At 40.9% G+C, this 17,127-nt stretch overlaps 1 protein-coding gene across 3 annotated transcripts in view; it reads left to right on the top strand.

Annotated features, from left to right (window-relative positions):
- Positions 1-13,471, top strand: part of tbcd (tubulin folding cofactor D) — a 71,797-nt gene extending 58,326 nt beyond the window's left edge. For all 3 annotated transcript variants that reach the window (XM_036567390.1, XM_036567388.1, XM_036567391.1), the window contains exons 33-40: positions 347-485; positions 4,907-5,028; positions 6,212-6,289; positions 6,483-6,572; positions 7,960-8,047; positions 9,180-9,289; positions 9,378-9,462; positions 13,252-13,471. In XM_036567390.1, the coding sequence (XP_036423283.1) occupies positions 347-485; positions 4,907-5,028; positions 6,212-6,289; positions 6,483-6,572; positions 7,960-8,047; positions 9,180-9,289; positions 9,378-9,462; positions 13,252-13,266 (727 nt within the window). In that variant the 3' untranslated portion in view covers positions 13,267-13,471. The remainder of the gene's footprint in view (positions 1-346; positions 486-4,906; positions 5,029-6,211; positions 6,290-6,482; positions 6,573-7,959; positions 8,048-9,179; positions 9,290-9,377; positions 9,463-13,251) is intronic.
- The last annotated feature ends 3,656 nt before the right edge of the window (positions 13,472-17,127 follow it).

Raw genomic sequence — 17,127 nt, 5'->3', positions numbered from 1 at the left:
ATAGTCTTTTATTGTGTTTCTGCAACTGTGGGCACTTTTAGGTGTTGGCATTTTTAGAAAATGAAGCAAAATTCATTTTTAATAACAGTGTCTTCAATGCAAATAAAGTGTATATAAGGCCTAGTAAAACAACATCACCAAATTAATCACCAGTGCATTTTTCAAACATGCATAGTGAACAAAACAATAGCATTATTAACTGGTTGATCACATGTTAAAATAAAGTTTTCACTCTGTAAGTGGAAAGTGATTTTCTGTTTTTGATTATGTTCTATGAAAAACACTCTTTTCGATTTTTTGTTTTCTGTATTGTTTCTAATCCCGAGTCCTGACGGTTGTGTTGCAGGGACAGTGCGGAGTCTCTGAACTGGAATGCAGCGTCTCAGGCTTTCCCTCACGTTTCTCAGCTCTTGCGACTGCCAGTCTACCAGTACCACACGCTGCTGGGCCTGGCTGTGTCTGTGGGTGGCCTCACTGAGAGCACAGTAGGTGTCATTACACAACACACTGCCACAACACAACTGTTAAAGCTAAAAATGTCCTGATCAAGCTTTTTCCCCGATTCTGAACCGAGTAATTTAAAGAACCAATATTCCACGTTTTCTTGTATGAAGTCTACTTTTAATATTTGTGTAAGTTTATTTACCAAAAACAGTCAATATAGATTTTTACATGACCTCTCTCTCTTTAAACCTTTACTAAAAAGCAGGCTGTTCTTGTCTCCATGCACGGTACTGAAAATTATATACACTGGGTGGCCAAAAGTATGTGGACACCCTCCTAATTCTCGAGTTCACATGTTTCAGCATCATCTATTGCTAACAGGTGAACAAAATGCAATCTCTGTAGATAAACACTGACAGTAGAATGGGTCATGCTGTAGAGTTCAGTGACTTTAAATGCAGCACTGTCATAGGATGCCACCTTTGCCACAGGTCAGTTCATGAAATTTCTGACCTGCTAGATCTGCCACAGTCAACTGTGTGTGCTATCATTGTAAAGTTGAAGCATCTAGGAGCAGCAACAGGTCTGCCATGAAGTAGTAGACCACGCAAACTCAGAGTGAGGCAGAGGAATGCTGAAGTACATAGCACGTAAAAAACATCTGTGCTCTGTTGCATCACTCACTTACTTCCAAACTGACATCAGCACAAAAACTGTGCGTCTTAAGCTTCATAAAATAGCTTTTCATGGCCGAGCAGCTGCACACATACCTAAAATCGCTAGCGTCGGCTGGAGAGATGCAAAGCACGCGTCCACTCAATATTGCAGCAGTGGAAACATGTTTTCTGGAGTGATTAATCATGCTTCACTATATGGCAGTTTGTTGGACAAATCTGAGTTTGGCAGTAAAGTTTGGTGGAGGAGGGATAATGGTCTGGAGCTATTTTAGTTCCCGTGAAGGGTGATGTTAATGCTACAGCATACAAAGACATTTTGGATAATTATATGCTTCGTGGCATAAGCAACTTTGCGGCAACAGTTTGGGGGAACCTTTTCTGTTCCAACAGGACTGTGCCCCTGTGCACAAAAAGGTCCATAAAGACATGGTTTGACGAGTTAAGTGAGGAGGAATTCCCGTGGCCAGCACAGAGCCGTGACCTCAACCTCACTGAAAACCTTTGGGATGAATTGGAGCATCGATTGCGAGCCAGGCCTTCTCATCCAACATGCCTGACTTCACAAATACTCTTTTGAATGGGCATTGAAGGAAATTAGAGTCGCCAAGTTTCTCTGCAGTGAACCATTTTGCACCAAACCACTCTGAGTGACTTCGTTTACCTCTCAACCACTGAAGTATGCAAAATTTCAAAAAAAGTGATGGAATTCCCCTTTAAAGCACCATATTTACATCTTCACTTTCCCTTTTTTCCTTCATGAAAACCTCCATAGAGTTGGCTTCTTAATACAAACCCTCCCACAACACAACCAGATCTTAACCATTACACCGCCACAGTATAAACACATGAAGCCAGTGGAGCAGGCCTGAGGCCAGTGAAGGGGAGAGCACAAGGGGACAAACACACAGCACAGGTCTATAGAGGGCCTTTCTTTTTGAAGTCCTTTACAAAATGTTACGAGTGCACAAATTGTTAACAAACTATCTGGTGAAACAGCATTAGGATTAGGATTAGAACCAAGGTTAGGGTTAGAGTGAGTGTAATGTTTCAGGTTGGGGAAAAATCAAGGACAGTTGGACCCCTTAAACCCAAAGGGCTCGTATGTTGGTACACACTTCATTTCCTCTCTCTAATAAATACAGAACTTACACATTAGTGTAGTTACTGTGAAGTTAAAGTTAGTTAATAAATAAAACATTTTAAGATTGAAGAGGATTTCCACTGATTTTTTTTTCACAATTTCCACACAGTTCAAATTATTAAAATGTATGCAAAGTCTTTCCGAGTGTTTTAAAGTGAAATGATCCATTCTAGAAAAACGTACTAAGTAGAAATTGTTCACAGTGATGGTGATAGGAACCAGACGTCCAAAGCATTTAAAGCCTCTAAAAGCAACCTCACCGAAAGATATTTCATGAAATGGTTATGATAATCCTGCCTGATGCCTGAATCATTGTTTTACGAAAAATCTTGGCTTCATATGTAATTTTTTTTAATCCATTAATTAAGAGGTACATGCAGGGCATTAAAAGACAAAATAGTGACAAAAGCAAACTTTTTATTTTGGATTTTACTTCTATTTAATTATCATCTATATGAAAATGAAAAAACATGTACATTCACTTGTTGTTTTGGATAGTAAATAAAATGGCTTTATTTTGACTCTCATCACCATTGTAAAGAAACAGAGTCAGTATTTCACAATGAGGTGGTGTAGATCACTGTGGTTGAAATATGCAGAGATTTGGAAAAATCAATGGAATTTTGACTGTTAACTGAATAATAAGCCTGGACTTTACAGGGTTAATTGAGTTGAAGGTTGTTTAAAGGAAAAAAGGAGTGTCTACAAAGCTTCTCCAGTGGACAGTCAGTCTGAAGTGTAACAGAAATTACTCTAGATTCTAATCTTGGCCCTCCAAGTTTTCAGGTGACTTCTAAAAATGTTTTTGTTATACGATACGCTGCCTTTTCCCATTCAGGCCTCAAGCCTGCCTGCTTTTTATAAAGTGTTCCAAGACTAGAAGCTCAGCACAAACAATGGGCCAGAGCTCATTCAGCACCAATGGAGCTGGAGTAGAGTGAGTGGAGCTGGCAGGATCTGAGGTCCAGCATTTCAGGGACGAACAAGGAGCTTCTGGAGCACATCTGCTCTTCACTACAACTCTCTCTCTCTCGCGCGCGCTCTCTCTCTCTCTCTCTCTCTCTCTCTCTCTCTCTCTCTCTCTCTCTCTCTCTCTCGTTTCACTCTTTCGTTCTTTTCACTTTTCATTTCTTACCCCGTTTTTTGGGCCATTTTCCCATTCTTGTTTTTTTTCTTTCTCACTCTCCATCCCCTCTTCTTTCTCTTTCTCTTTGTTCATAATTTTCTCTTTGCTCTTTTTCTCTTGCACTTTCTATCTTTTTTGTTTCACTCTTTCATTCTTTTCACTTTTCCTTTCTTACTCTGTTTAGTTCTTACCAGTTTCCCATTCTTGTTTTTTTTCTCTTCCCTCATCTTTCTCTTTCTGCTTGCAGTTCTCTCTCTCTCTCTCCCTTTTTCTCTAAAAATATTTTATTTTACTCTCGCACTTTCTCTCTCTAAAATATTTTTAAACTCTCTCCCCCCCCCTCTCACTTTCACTCTCTTCCTTTTCACTTTTCCATTCTTTGTTTTTTTTTGTTTTTTGTTTTTTTTCCTGGGCAAGTTTCCCATTCTTTTTTTTTCTTTCTCACTTTCTTCATCCCATCATTGTTCTATTTCTGCATCCTCATAAAAATCCTCTCTCTCCCTCTCGCTATCTCTCTCTCCCTCTCGCTCTTTCTATCTCTCTCCCTCCCTTGTTCTCTCTCTCTCTCGCTCTGTTTTTTTGAGCCAGTTTCCCATTTATTGTTTGTTTTTGTTGTTGCTTTCTCATCCCTTCATCCCCTCATCTTTCTTTCTTTCTGCTTCCTCACAAGTCCTGTCTCTTTCTCTCTTTCTCTCTCCCTCTCTCTCTCCTCTCACTCCTCTAAACTCTGTTAAAATCTCAGACTGTTCTGGTCAGTTTGGTGCCCGTGGGGGGAAATTATTCAGTGTGATTTATGGCTCTTTTGCTGTTTATAACTTCCAGTGTTTGTCAATGTAATCAAGAAAAATAAGGTGAAGGGTTTTAATAGGTGCTGGGAGCTCACTCAGCTCCAGCTCATCTGGCAGCAGTGCCCATAAATGAATTGCCCGAGAGGCCGCAAAGACTTTTCTCCGTTTCTCTCTCTCTCTTTCTCTCTCTCTCCCTCTCTCTGTGGGCCAATCAGGTCTACCTTGGTGAGTGTGGAAGAGTGTGGCCTGGCTGAGCCAGCACTGGCGGATGTGTGAAATGTTCCCACGGTTGAAACTCTGCATGATAGAAAGCTGGAGTGCAGTAAACATGACCTCCACACTGGAGCCTGCCTCAGGATCTGCTTCGGACTTGGGCTGGGCGATAATGCCAAAAGAAGATATGTTGTAAAATGTAATCTGTTTTTTCAGTGTGAATCAGAAATCGTGATGCATTTCTTTCTGCACCATGACATATTTTGGAAGGATCTCTGAGCAGCTTAAACATGATATTACTGGTTAATATTACGTTTCCTCACCTTCTGGTGCACAAAATTGGTGCTGAAAATCAGGAGACATTATAGAGGCAGGCAGAAATCACCGTGTTGGAAGGTTACAGAAAATCAAGTGTTTTGACATTTAAATGATATGATGGTTTAGGCTTTAATGTGATCAGGGACAAGAACTAAATAATAAAAAGAGGTTCATTTTAAGTGTGTGTGTGTTTCCACAGGTGCGTTATTCCTCCCACTCTCTGTTCGAGCACCTAAAGAGTATTCAGCAGGACAGCGCAGCTCTGCAGCAGTTTGGAGACGCTCTCCTGTGTATCTTTAGAGACAACCTCCGCAATGACAGGTAGAGCCACACTGAAGCCCAATCAGCTCCACCACTGATCAGGACAAACAGGAATAAAGTCACGCCTTACTGTTTGTGCATAACGGTGTTATGATTGTGCATAACAGTGCATATTTCCATTTCAAACGTGTAATTTATTCATTAGTATAATCAAAGATTGTTAAAAACGTTAAAAAACTAAATAAATCGAGGGGAAAAAATCCGATTAAAATGAAAAATATTTCTAGAAGGTTGTGTGCAAGTTATTCTTGCAGCATGAAGTGCCAAGTTTTCATCCTTTCAGTAGAGTTTAGTTGCAATCCAGATTGTGCAGCAAAGTTCCCAAGTTCACAGAGTTGAAGTGAACATAGAATTAGGGCTGGACAATATGACAGTATCTTTCATTACTGTAAAAAATTACATCACAAAGTGTCACCATATGCTTTCTTCAGCATATTGTGGATATCGCCAGTACTAAAAACACTTTCGAACTGCAAAGCAAGCATAATTAGTTCTGTTCAATTGGATGTAGTGCAGTGCTATATGTGCATTCATAAGTTTTTATAGTAATTTTTAAATGCAGCACTACTGTGGCGTTTCCGTTTTTATCAGATGTCAGAAAAAAATATTTTGACATCATTTATCATGAAAAGTTCTTGAAGTATCATGATATTACCTTTGTGCTATAATGCCCAGCTCTACATAGAAGTATATAAGAGTAGTTCACAGTGTATTTTATTTTTGCATCCATTAATATCTGTATCTGATTTTCAAATCCATATGGTTCATATGGTCTATAAGCTTGTCAAAGCACAAAAATGAACAAATCTTCATATTGATTCAACTGTGTGGTTAAAACTCAAGTTTTATCACTATCACACAGTTTATCATATTCAGTTTTACATTTCTTTTTAATTACAGGGGACTACTGTTTTTGTTTTTTTTTATAAAAGTTGCCTATAATAAATCACATAAATACTGCTGATGTTCATGGAAAGTATAATGTAATAAGTTCTGTGGCATTTTTCCTTATCATAATAAATGTGGTTGATGGACAGGGATAGGTTGAGAGTTCTGTACTAGGCTATGTTTATTGGAATGATTGTGGTCTCACCTTTAAAATTAGCTTTAGACAAATGTCCAAACATTTATGTTACTCTTTTAATACCCTGGTACTGAAATACCGTTTTTCCTTTGCCAACAGAGTGTCTGTCCCCTTTCTGAAGATGCTGGACCAAATGCTGGCTAACAGTTGCTTTGAGCTCTTTGTCAGTGTGGAGAAGTGAGTAGGGCAGGAGGCTGATCTTCCACTGCACACCAGCACAGACACCAGATCATTTCTCTTCTCAAACACACCAACTAAACCTGAAAGTTAGAGTTGAATCAAGTGTTTCGAAGCAAGAAAATCACCAAGACTCATTGTTTGTCATTTTTATTCTCTCTTTGTCTGACTCTCTCTCTCTCTCTCCCCTTAGTCACCCATTCTGTGTGGAGTTGTTGTCATTGTGTAAAGAGGAGATTAAGAAATCGAAAGACATTCAGAAACTGCGCTCCTGCATAGCTGTGTAAGTGCTGATGCATTTCCTCATGCAGACTGGTACACACACGCGCGCACACACACACACGCGCGCGCGCGCACACACACACACACACCTCTTTTGCACTGTTTAGTTGACTCTTTAGTTTTGCACTGGAGCTCTGAGGCTAATAAAGCTAACAAACAGTAGTAGAAACAAGTCACTGAGATGCAAGTAACAAGTAAGGCCCAATCCCATTTCACCCCTTGCCCCTACCACTTAGCACTTACCCCTCCATTTTGCGCATTCAGCCCTAGGGGAAGAGCAGGGGTGTCCAGTATTATCCGCAAAGGGCCAGTGTGGCAGCAAACACTATTCAAACATTTCATCAGGTGACCTCCTGCTTTGTTGGAGTGAAAACCTTCAACCGCACCAGCCCTTTGCAGATAAGATTGGACATCCCTGGGGTAGGGTGTCCCAGGGAGCGTAAAAATACAAACGAGAAGCTGGTGAATAGCTGACTTCATATCACTGAGGAATTAGGGGTGGGTGATAATAAATAATTGGTGCACCCCCTTCTCTGAAGGCATATGATGCCCTAAATATAACTAAAGCCCAGCAGCGAAGTAGCTGAACCTCACCCTCCTCTGCTATCACTGCAGACTGTCAGGGTCACCTGCACAGCACCGCTAGTAGCCTGTTAATGAAGTGCTGTTCTTTTTATTTGAGGTTTGTCCCATTTCGTACCGGATGATTTCAACCACTACCCCTTATAACTCAAGTTGACCCTTGAAAACAGGGGTAGGGGTAAAAATAAGAAATGGGATTGGGCCTAAGTCTCAGGTCTTGACACTTCAAATCAAGTTCCAAGTAAAGATACTTTGTTTAAGTCTCAAATCGAGGCCCAAGTCAATACAGGTAAATCTCAAAACAAAGCCTGAGTCAGTATAGTTAAGTGTCAAGTCGAGTCCCGAGTTAGTAGAAGTCTGAAGTTGAGTCCCAGGTCAATACAGGCAAGTCAAAGTCTGAGTTAATACAGGTCTCAAATTAAGTGCTGAGTCAATAGAGGTAAGTCTCAGGTCAAGGCCCGAGTCAATACAGGTACATCTCAAGACGAAGCCTGAGGCAGTACAGTTAAGTCTGAAGTTGGGGCCCGAGTCAGTAGAAGTGTCCAGTCAAGTCCCAGGTCAATACAGGTCTCAAGTTGAGCCCTAAGTCAATAGAGGCAAGTCTCAAGTCAAGGTCTGAGTCAGTGAAGTCAAGTCTCAGTTCGAGGCCTGTATATAAGGGAGTAAAAGCAAAAGTTGTATAAATTTCATTTTGGGACAAACCGTCACTTCCATGAAGGAAAACTTGCCGAGGTAGAGCTGAGCAATGTCCTTTCCCCCCTTTTAAAGAGTAGTTCTTTTGACTGTTTACTGATTTCCTCTCTCAGGTACTGTGGGCTCATCCAGTTTCAGGGTGATGTAAGGAAGAAGATTTTGGTGCAGTTGATGCTGCTGCTGTGTCACCCCTTCCCTGTGGTGAGTGAGTGTGTGTGTGTGTGTGTGTGTGTGTGTGTGTGTGTGTGTGTGTGTGTGTGTGTGTGTGTGTGTATGACCCTTTCCCTTTCAACCTCAGGCTCTGATATGCGCTGCATATCTAAAATGCAAGTCTATGGGGAGATATTGCACATGACATTATTTGTGCAACTGTGGCACTGACACCCTGTGGGTCCTTTCATAAAACATCTTAAAGCCCCAGGGGCTTGTTTTATTTCTATAAGTAGGTTGTGTTATAACCTATAAGCAGGTTTATCTTGTTCTTGTGGACACACAGTATACATGTACAAAATATGTGCTGTGAAAAACTTTCCAGTGTCCAGTAAATGGCTGATGTATTTTGCCATCAGCAAACTGTGTTGCCCTTATAGTGTCTGTGTGTTCAAGACCTATAAACTTACTACAAGAAAGCTAACTACAAGCATAACTGAGATAGCGAGAACATCCATTTATCCCTTCACTCAGTCAGCGAGACATCCCAGCATTCTCTAGACGCACTTTCGGCAGTAAAGTGAATAAGAACCTTACCTTCTATAAAAGCTGGAGTGTTTTGAATGAGCCGCGGTCGCAGCGGCGTCTACACCACCACCTGTTTCACTCATTTCACTTGCAGTGTTGTGTTTAGTACTGCTTGAGTGACGTAACAGGCTGTGTTGGACTGCAGGCTGTCAATCACATGTGCTCATTAGAATATTAGGGCCACACCCTGACAGTTCTTAGGTAGGTCTGATAAGTATTTTTTTTTTTTTTATGCCAGGTTTTCTTTTAATTCCATCTTCTTTTTTTTACATTCAAACTTTGCTGGATGTTTAATATAACACTCAATTTTAGTATCACACAAACATTTTTAAACCTTATTTATTTATGTTGTGTCCTATGGGGCTTTAGGTATTCATCTCAAGGTAAATACTTAAGGGATACTTTTAAAGCTGTACATTTAAAATTCAAATTTACAGCTGAACCTTTAACTTAGGGTCTAAAACTCAAATTACAATTATAATTCCCCTCATTTCCCACAGCTCATATAAGGTAAAGGAAAGATTTAAAGCTAAAATTCACTTAAGATGTTTTATGCAAGTGGTCTCTGAAGCTGCCTCTCTCTCTCTCTCTGTAGATCAGAAAGGCCACCGCCAGTCAGGTGTATGAGATGCTGCTGACCTATGATGATGTCATAGATGCAGCGGTGCTGGATGATGTCATGACCGTGCTGAGTGACACTAACTGGTGAGTGTTTTCTCTGGTCTCATTGAGGATGATCTCAATCTCTAAGTCCTGTGACTTTATGCCACTCTTCTTTAATTCCCTCTCTCAGGGAGAGTGACCTCACCACAGTGCGCACACACAGGAACCAGCTCTGCGATTGGCTGGGAGTGCCGCGACCCACTGTACTGGCCAAGGTACTACAGTGAGTCTTCAGTCTTGTAGCAGTTCTTTTGCTGATTTTATTTATGCTGTCATACATTGTTCCTCTGCTGAAAAGGGCTGATGAAGACTTTATTCTGTTATTAACAGTGACAAACCATGACTGTTAGAGCTTGGCATTTAAAACTCTGTCAAAAACTAGCCCCCATGACATTTTTTCTTGAAATTGTTCTCGCTCACTGGAGATCAAAACGTGAACGGTTGATTTCACTGTCACTTCCTAATCATGTTGGTGGTTAATCTGACCTGTTAGGTCTTCCGTTCAGCTCCTGAAGTCCTAACCAATGGGAGAGCTCACTTGGCTTTATCTGCCACAGAGAAAAAAATACCCTGATTTGATTATTTTCTGATGAGCATTTGAAGAATTTCACACTTTTGTTTCCAGCCTGAACCTAAAAATGTGCTTCCAGAGTTTAAATAGAACAAGTATGATAGCTGTATAAAATAAAAATTAAGTAAATGATCTCACAGCAATCATTATGCTCTTTCTAAAGGCATAGAAGGCCCGCAGGGTTCCCCACTGATTATTAATAATTTATAAGTTTACAGTACCGTTCAAAAGTTTGGAATCACTGTTTTTGATGATAAACGTTTTGCTGCAGATAAATATATCTTTGCTGTCCAAAGAAAAACATGTATCTCCAAAATGGTAACGTTATAGGAGAGGGCAAAAATTGTCTTATATTTAACTTTAAATTTAAATTTTTATTATTTCACACAATGTAAAGGGCTGCGTTCAAATGATGTAGAAAAATAAAAATTGAAAAAAAGGAGGTTTGTGTTTTTCTTTGGAAAGCAACAATATAATATGACTCTAATATCTCTGGTATTAGCTTCTGTACAACCGTATTGCTTTCAAATATGTAGTAGAAAGCTGTAAAACTGCAGTAGCATAAACGTTTTATATTGTATATTTGTATTTTAGCTAACATGGCTCACTATGATTGGTTATTTGGTTAATTTCTGCTACATTAAAAAGTCTTGATCAATTATGTAATGCAAATTCATTTTAATGTTATTTTTTGTAAAGTCATTCTAAAAACTATGGTTTATGAAGCTGGTTTGGGTGCGTTTCCTGCTACAGTGGGGTATTCATTGTGTCTGACTTGCCCAAATATAGCACTGTTATATTATTGTAAGGTTAAAAATAAGTGGTGTTTTAATTTCACTGTGAAATTATTATATATTCATCTGTCAGTGTCCGTACACGCTACTAATGTGGTGTTTACTTAATCATGCATGTTTTTTTCTCAATCATTTTGGACCTTCCTGTCTGACGTAGTCTCTCTCTTTAAAGGTCATTTCTGCATTCTTAGTCCAGGAAATGTCAATGGGCGGCACAGCCTGGATCTCTTACTCCCCCCCCCCACCCCCCGTGCTCTCATTCACTGCACTAATAGTGTTCAGTAGTTCACTTTTTCTTCACATTCTCACCTGTTCTCTCTCTGCCATTTCCTTCAGCTCTGATTTCTCTGTTTCTTCCAACACCTCCACCCTCTCCTCCTCTCTTCTGCTTTTAGTCTCAGCCTCATTTCTCTGCATTGGAAATGCTTGTGGTTGGCATCATAGGAGTCTTTATAAAGGGCTTGTCTCACTTTATAGGCCATTTTAAGAATACAACTGGCCTTACCTGTAACCTGAACCCTACTGACCAAACTCTTTGTACTACTGATCTGCTGATATCTTTGTTTGTTTGTGTTTTTCTAAGCACAGCACCAAGTTATGGTGACATTTCAAAATGTTCCAGTTCCGCTGAATGGAATATTAACATCTGTCACTCTGTTGTAGGAGTCTGTCTAGAGTTGTATGCAAATGTTTGAACACCTCTGGTCAAATTACATGTTTTGTTTGTTTTTTTTTTTTGCTGTGAAAATAAGTTAATACATTTGCTACAGAGAACATTTATCTGTGACATTTTTTCTGCAAATTTTAGGGCACAATTTACAGTTTATATTCCATCCAATAATATATACAAGAATTGGCCTTGCATTCTTGATGGGTTGGACGGTCAGCCCTCTCCTCCAGTCACTCAGCATGTAGTCTCAGCTTCAGATGCTCCACTCCTATGTAACTGAACATTTAATAACCTTTGCATGTTGATCTGGTCACTATTGGGAGTTTGTCAGTTCCAGTCTGACTGGTTGTCCGCATGTTTATGTAGTCGCTTGCTCTGTGTGGCCTGACTGAGCCTTTTGGAGCGTGATGTAGTAGCTGAACTGACAAATGTTTTTAACATTCTTGACATAAGATCTTTAAAAGTTATTCAAGAGTGTTCTTTGAAGCATTTAGGAGCTTTTAAGTGAGATATCCTTGCAAAATTACTAACCTAACAGTTTGTTTCGCATGGGATGCCCTGTTTTGAAAATCACCTGCTCCTATACGTCGCGCTAAAACAGTGTGTGGATGATTGTTTTGCATATTAGTTAAACAGCTATTTCATGTCGAAGTAGACGACTCTTCGCCACGTTAAGAGATGAAGCGAAAATCCCAGGTGGTTGCTACGTTGTTGCTGTGGTATCCAGGTGGTTGCTAAGAGTTGCTAAGCCATTGCTGTATTATCCCAGGTAATTGCTAAGGTGTTGCTAGGCCATTGCTTTGGTATCCCAGGCGGTTGCTAAGGTGTTGCTAGGCCATTGCTTTGGTATCCCAGATAGTTGCTGAGGTGTTGCTAGGCCGTTGTTATGGTGTCTCTGGTGGTTGCTAGGGCACTTCTGTGGTATCCTAGGTGGTTGGTAATGTGTTACCAGGCTCTTACTATCATATCCCATGTCGTTGCGTAGGTGTTGCTGTGCCATTACTATGGTATTCCGGTGGGTTGCTAAGGTGTTGCTAGGCCATTGTTATGGTGTCCCAGGTGGTTGCTGAGGTGTTGCTAGGCCATTGTAATGGTGTCTCTGGTGGTTGCTAGGGCATTGCTATGGTATCCTAGGTTGTTGGTAAGGTGTTATTAGGCTCTTCCTTACGTATCCCATGTGGTTGCTTAGGTGTTGCTATGCCATTACTATGGTATCCCAGCGGGTTGCTAAGGTGTTTCTAGGCAATTGTTATGGTGTCCCAGGTGTATGTTAAGGTGTTTCTAGGACATTGCTGTGGTATCTCAGGTGGTTGCTAAGGTGTTGATAGGCCATTGTTATGGTGTCCCAGGCGGTTGCTGATGTGTTGCTATGGCATTCCTGTGCATCCTAGCTGGTTGGTAAGGTGATGCTAGGCAATTGCTAAAAAACGTACGTTCAGTTGGTCCCAAAAGTATAAGCACATTATTCTCATATACAATCTGTGTGTGTGTGTGTGTGTGTGTGTGTGTGTGTGTGTGTGGTCCCAAAAGCACAAGCACACCATTCTCACAAAAATGGTACCAAAAAAGCATAGAATAATAAAACAAAGAACAGTAAGTTGGCTTTGTCAAGCCAACTTAATAAATAGCATTCCTGTGGCCTGTAATTGCAGTAATGTGTTTATCGGACACTGGACACAGGCCTAGTACTTTATTTTATTTGATATTGGAAGTTAATTGGTGCTCAGATGGCAAACTCCTCTAAGCCTTCCCATTATGATCATAAAGGGAGTGTGTGTTGGCTTTATCATTTTGAGGTAAGCACAATGGTCATGTTTGTTGGTTCGTACTAATTCCAGATACCACAGATTTTTCCTCACCAGGTCTTTTTTCCACTTTATTTTATCAAAGGATTGCCTGCTACAAATGGTTCCAAGCAAAGGTTTTAGTTTACAGTCTATTCATATCTCTTTCTGCTTGTGCTTTCCAGAGTCCAGCCCAGTAGCTGCGTCCAGCCAAAATGAAGCTGCAGCTTCTGGACATCTGTCATCTTGTGGCACACTTCCACTCCTCCACACTGCACCTTTCTTTTTTTCTTCTGATCAGCCGGGTTTGTCATGTCAGATAACATTCTGATTGATGTTGAACGTGTTTTAAACCTCTAACGTTGCTGTCTGTCAATAAAAAAAAGGACAAATGTTTTCATAGTGGTGGTGTTCCATTTGATTTGGTGCCTTTCATACACTTGATTTAGTCTCAAATTGTGAACCCATCCAGTGTAGAGTAAGTGGTAAGACTTGTTTATACAAGATACTCTACGTCCCTTCCAGTTACGTACACTAGACAGTACTTTTTCAGGTTAGATTGGATGGAGCTATAGCTCATATTTATCTCATGAAGCATTGGGTTTATAGCTCTTGAGGAATTTCCTCTTCTCAGGCGCACACCCACGATGTAGTAATTGGGTTAAGAGAACACAAGTGTATTGGGGGCAGTTGGATTACATACCCCTCCCACACCCCTTAACAATTAGCAAGCCAGCTCAGTTCCACTGCTATGGAAGAGCCAGGGCAACACTGCTCGAGAGAAACAACTTAGGACTGAAACTCAATCTAATCCTCCTCACTGTGCTCCAGGGAAAGTGTTAACATTTAGTTGGAGAGGCACTTCGCCTGGTCATGGCAGTTAAAGTGGTGGGTCAGCCAAAAATCTCATTTACACAGCCCTAAAATGTAGTTCATCAGCCAAGACGTGCTTCCTGTGTGACGTTGCCTTCTTTCGTTTTGCGCTGTGGCTGTGAGTTTAATGTAGCTCACAAGTAATAGAACCTTATGCTCAACAATTAGCATTATGTAAACTGGATGCCTAAACAGACACTCACTTCCCACCATGTCGAGTTGTAATGTCAAATAGGCCTGTTTGTGATTTCTGACACTGTATGAATAAACATGGACAAAAGTACAGACAAAACTTGGAAAATGGCTGCTACTATTTACACTATATGGCCAAAAGTATGTGGTGTTTTGGCCACACCCGTTTGCTAACAGCTGTATAAAATCAAGCACATAGCCATGTAATCTCTAAAGACAAACATTGAAGAGCTCAGTGACTTTAAACGTGGCATTGTCATAGGATGCCACAAGTGAAATTTCAGCCCTGCAAGATCTGCCCTGGACAACTGTAAGTGCTATTAGCATGAAATTGAAGCATCCAGGAGCAACAGCAGCTCATCCATAAAGTGGTAGACCATGCAAACTCAGAGCAGGGCCTCTGAGTGCTGAAGTGCATAGCACATAAAAATCACCAATGCTCTGCTCTGTTGCATGGTCCACTACAGAGTCCCAGACTGCCTCTGGAAGCAATATAAAGCACACTGCCACTGAACTCTGGAGCAGTGGAAACGTGTTTTCTGAAGTGAAGAATCACGGTTCACTATATGGTCTAGTCTAAAGGATGAATCTGGGTTTGGCAGATGCCAGGGGAACGCTATGTACCAGAATACAAAGTGCCTACAGTAATATTTTGTGGACAAGGGATAATGATTTGGAGCTATTTTAATTCTAGTGAGAGGTAAGATTAATGCTACAGCATACCAAGACATTTTAGACAATTATATGCTTCCAATTTTGTGGCAACAGTTTGGAGAAGGCCCTTTCCTGTTCCAGCTTGACTGCGCCCCTGTGCAGAGCGAGGTCCATAAACCTGGACCTAGAGGAACTTCAGTGGCCTGCACAAAGCCCTAACCGAACAACCCAACACCACTGAACACCTCTGGGATGAACTGGAACATTAATTGTGAGCCAGGGTTTCTAGTCCAAGATCAATGCCTGACCTCTCAAATGCTCTTTTGACTGAATGGGCAAGAATTCCCACAGACACGTTCCAAAAACTTGTGGAAAGCTTTCCCAGAAGCGTGGTGGAAAGGTGGGTGGGGGGTACAACTCCATATTTAAAATGTTTTTGGAATGGGATGTCTAAGAAGCGGTTAAAGGTGTGATGGTCATTTGTCCACATACTTTTGGCCATGTAATTATTAACCAAGGTTGCCAGTGTAATTATTGGAAACCTTTATAAAGATAGATAAAAAAAAAAGATCATTTGCCAGCATAACAGCAATGAGTGTTCTCCTGTAATGCCTAATGAGATTTACAGAATCTCTCCAGACCTTCAGGGTCCTAGGTCCTCTCATATTTTCATGGGGTTTAGGACAGGGACTGGGATGACCAAGGCAAAAGCTTGATTGTGTGTTCATTGAACCATTTCTGTGAGGATGTATGTTTTGGATCTTTGACCTGGTAGAACATCCAACCACAACCTAGTTTTAGCCTTTTGGCAGAGGCAGATGGATTTTCATTTGAAATCTCCTGGAACTTCTTGAAGTCCATGATGCCATATGTTCTAACAAGGTTCCCAGGACCTTTAGAGGGAAAACAGCCACAAAGCATCACATAACCACACTTAGCAGTAAGGATGGAGTTCTTTTCTGAATAACCGTCCTTTTTTGTGCCAGATCTAGCATGAGTGTTGCCAAAAAGCTCTGATTTGGTCTCATCTGACCATAGCACCCAGTTCCAGTAGCGTCTAAAGAACTCCAAGTGCTTTACATCTGTGATTAGATCACAGAAAAGGCTTTCTTCATAAAGTTTGTGAGCAAGAAGTTTGCATATAGTTTTGGAGACTTGGTGACCCCAAAATGCTTCCATCTTCTGCAAATTGCAAATCTCCATCTGTGATCCTTGGAGAATCACATCTCTCATTTTTGCCTCTCTAACAGTCCTACTCTCATAGTGCATGTGCAGAGGAGACAGAATGCAATTGTGTCCCCTTCCAGGCAGGTTCACTACAGTTCTTGTTGTTTTAAACTTAATTATTGCCCTTATAGTGGCTTTCAGCACCTTTTCATAACCATGTTGTAAAACAGAGCAATAAAATAAAAAGCCTGGAGTCTAGACAAGGTGTGTGGTGTCAATACAACTTTAAAAAAATCTCATTTCAATGTAATATGGTACAATTATGTTTCCTAATAAAGGTACTTGAGACAAACCCTGTAGGGTACCGTGCCAGAGACAGTATTACAGTATGAATTTGTAGCAGTGCCAATAATTGTGAGACATTTTGTTAAAAATGTGTTTTTTGATCAGATTTGTTTTCGTAGGCTAAATTTACTTCAGTGAAAGAGAAGATTTCTCTCATATTTCCAGTGTGAGATTGAGCTAATTAACCACAAGGACATTATGACCTTTGGGGCAAGGGGAACACTGTGAAAATGTGAGTTTTTGGCCAAACCACTAATTTAAGCTGCTCCCCCAGCTGGCCATGCCAGCTCGATGTTGACCGGAGGTGCCAGAGGCAGCCTAGGAGGCCTGGCCATAAGCAGAGAGATGTAACTCTATTACTCTCACTTTTTCACTACAGACCCAGGCTGCAGTCAAGTCCCAGAGAACGGCTTGCATTGTTTTGCCCTGCACAAGATTTTTCGCAGAGAAAAACAAAGGGCCCATTGTTGAGCTCAGGCCAGCCTGGATGGGCCTTATACTGGTGCAGAGAGGTAGACGAAGTAGCGTGATGTGGCCTGCTATCACATGGCTGACTCGGCCTTGGACTCAGCCTCACTCTGTCCTCATGTTCCCCCCCGTGGCAGCCAGCAGGCTTCCTGTAAATCTGATATATCTTCACCTTGCACTTTCTTCCAGCAACTCCAGGCACGGCTTTTAGTTGATCGCCTTACGTCGACATTGGTCGTGTGTCATGAATCAGTTAACCCTGCTAGCTCCCTAACAAGATAACATGACCTGAAAAATGTATTCTTATTGAATTATGAATATTTGATTTGTTGCAAGTATTCTGATTGGGTAGTATAACGATG

Source organism: Colossoma macropomum, unplaced genomic scaffold, assembly GCF_904425465.1.
Source record: "Colossoma macropomum unplaced genomic scaffold, Colossoma_macropomum, whole genome shotgun sequence".
In the NCBI taxonomy this organism is placed as follows: domain Eukaryota; kingdom Metazoa; phylum Chordata; class Actinopteri; order Characiformes; family Serrasalmidae; genus Colossoma; species Colossoma macropomum.
The sequence above is the reverse complement of the archived record's forward strand: the minus strand, read 5'-3'. Positions and strand labels throughout refer to the sequence as shown.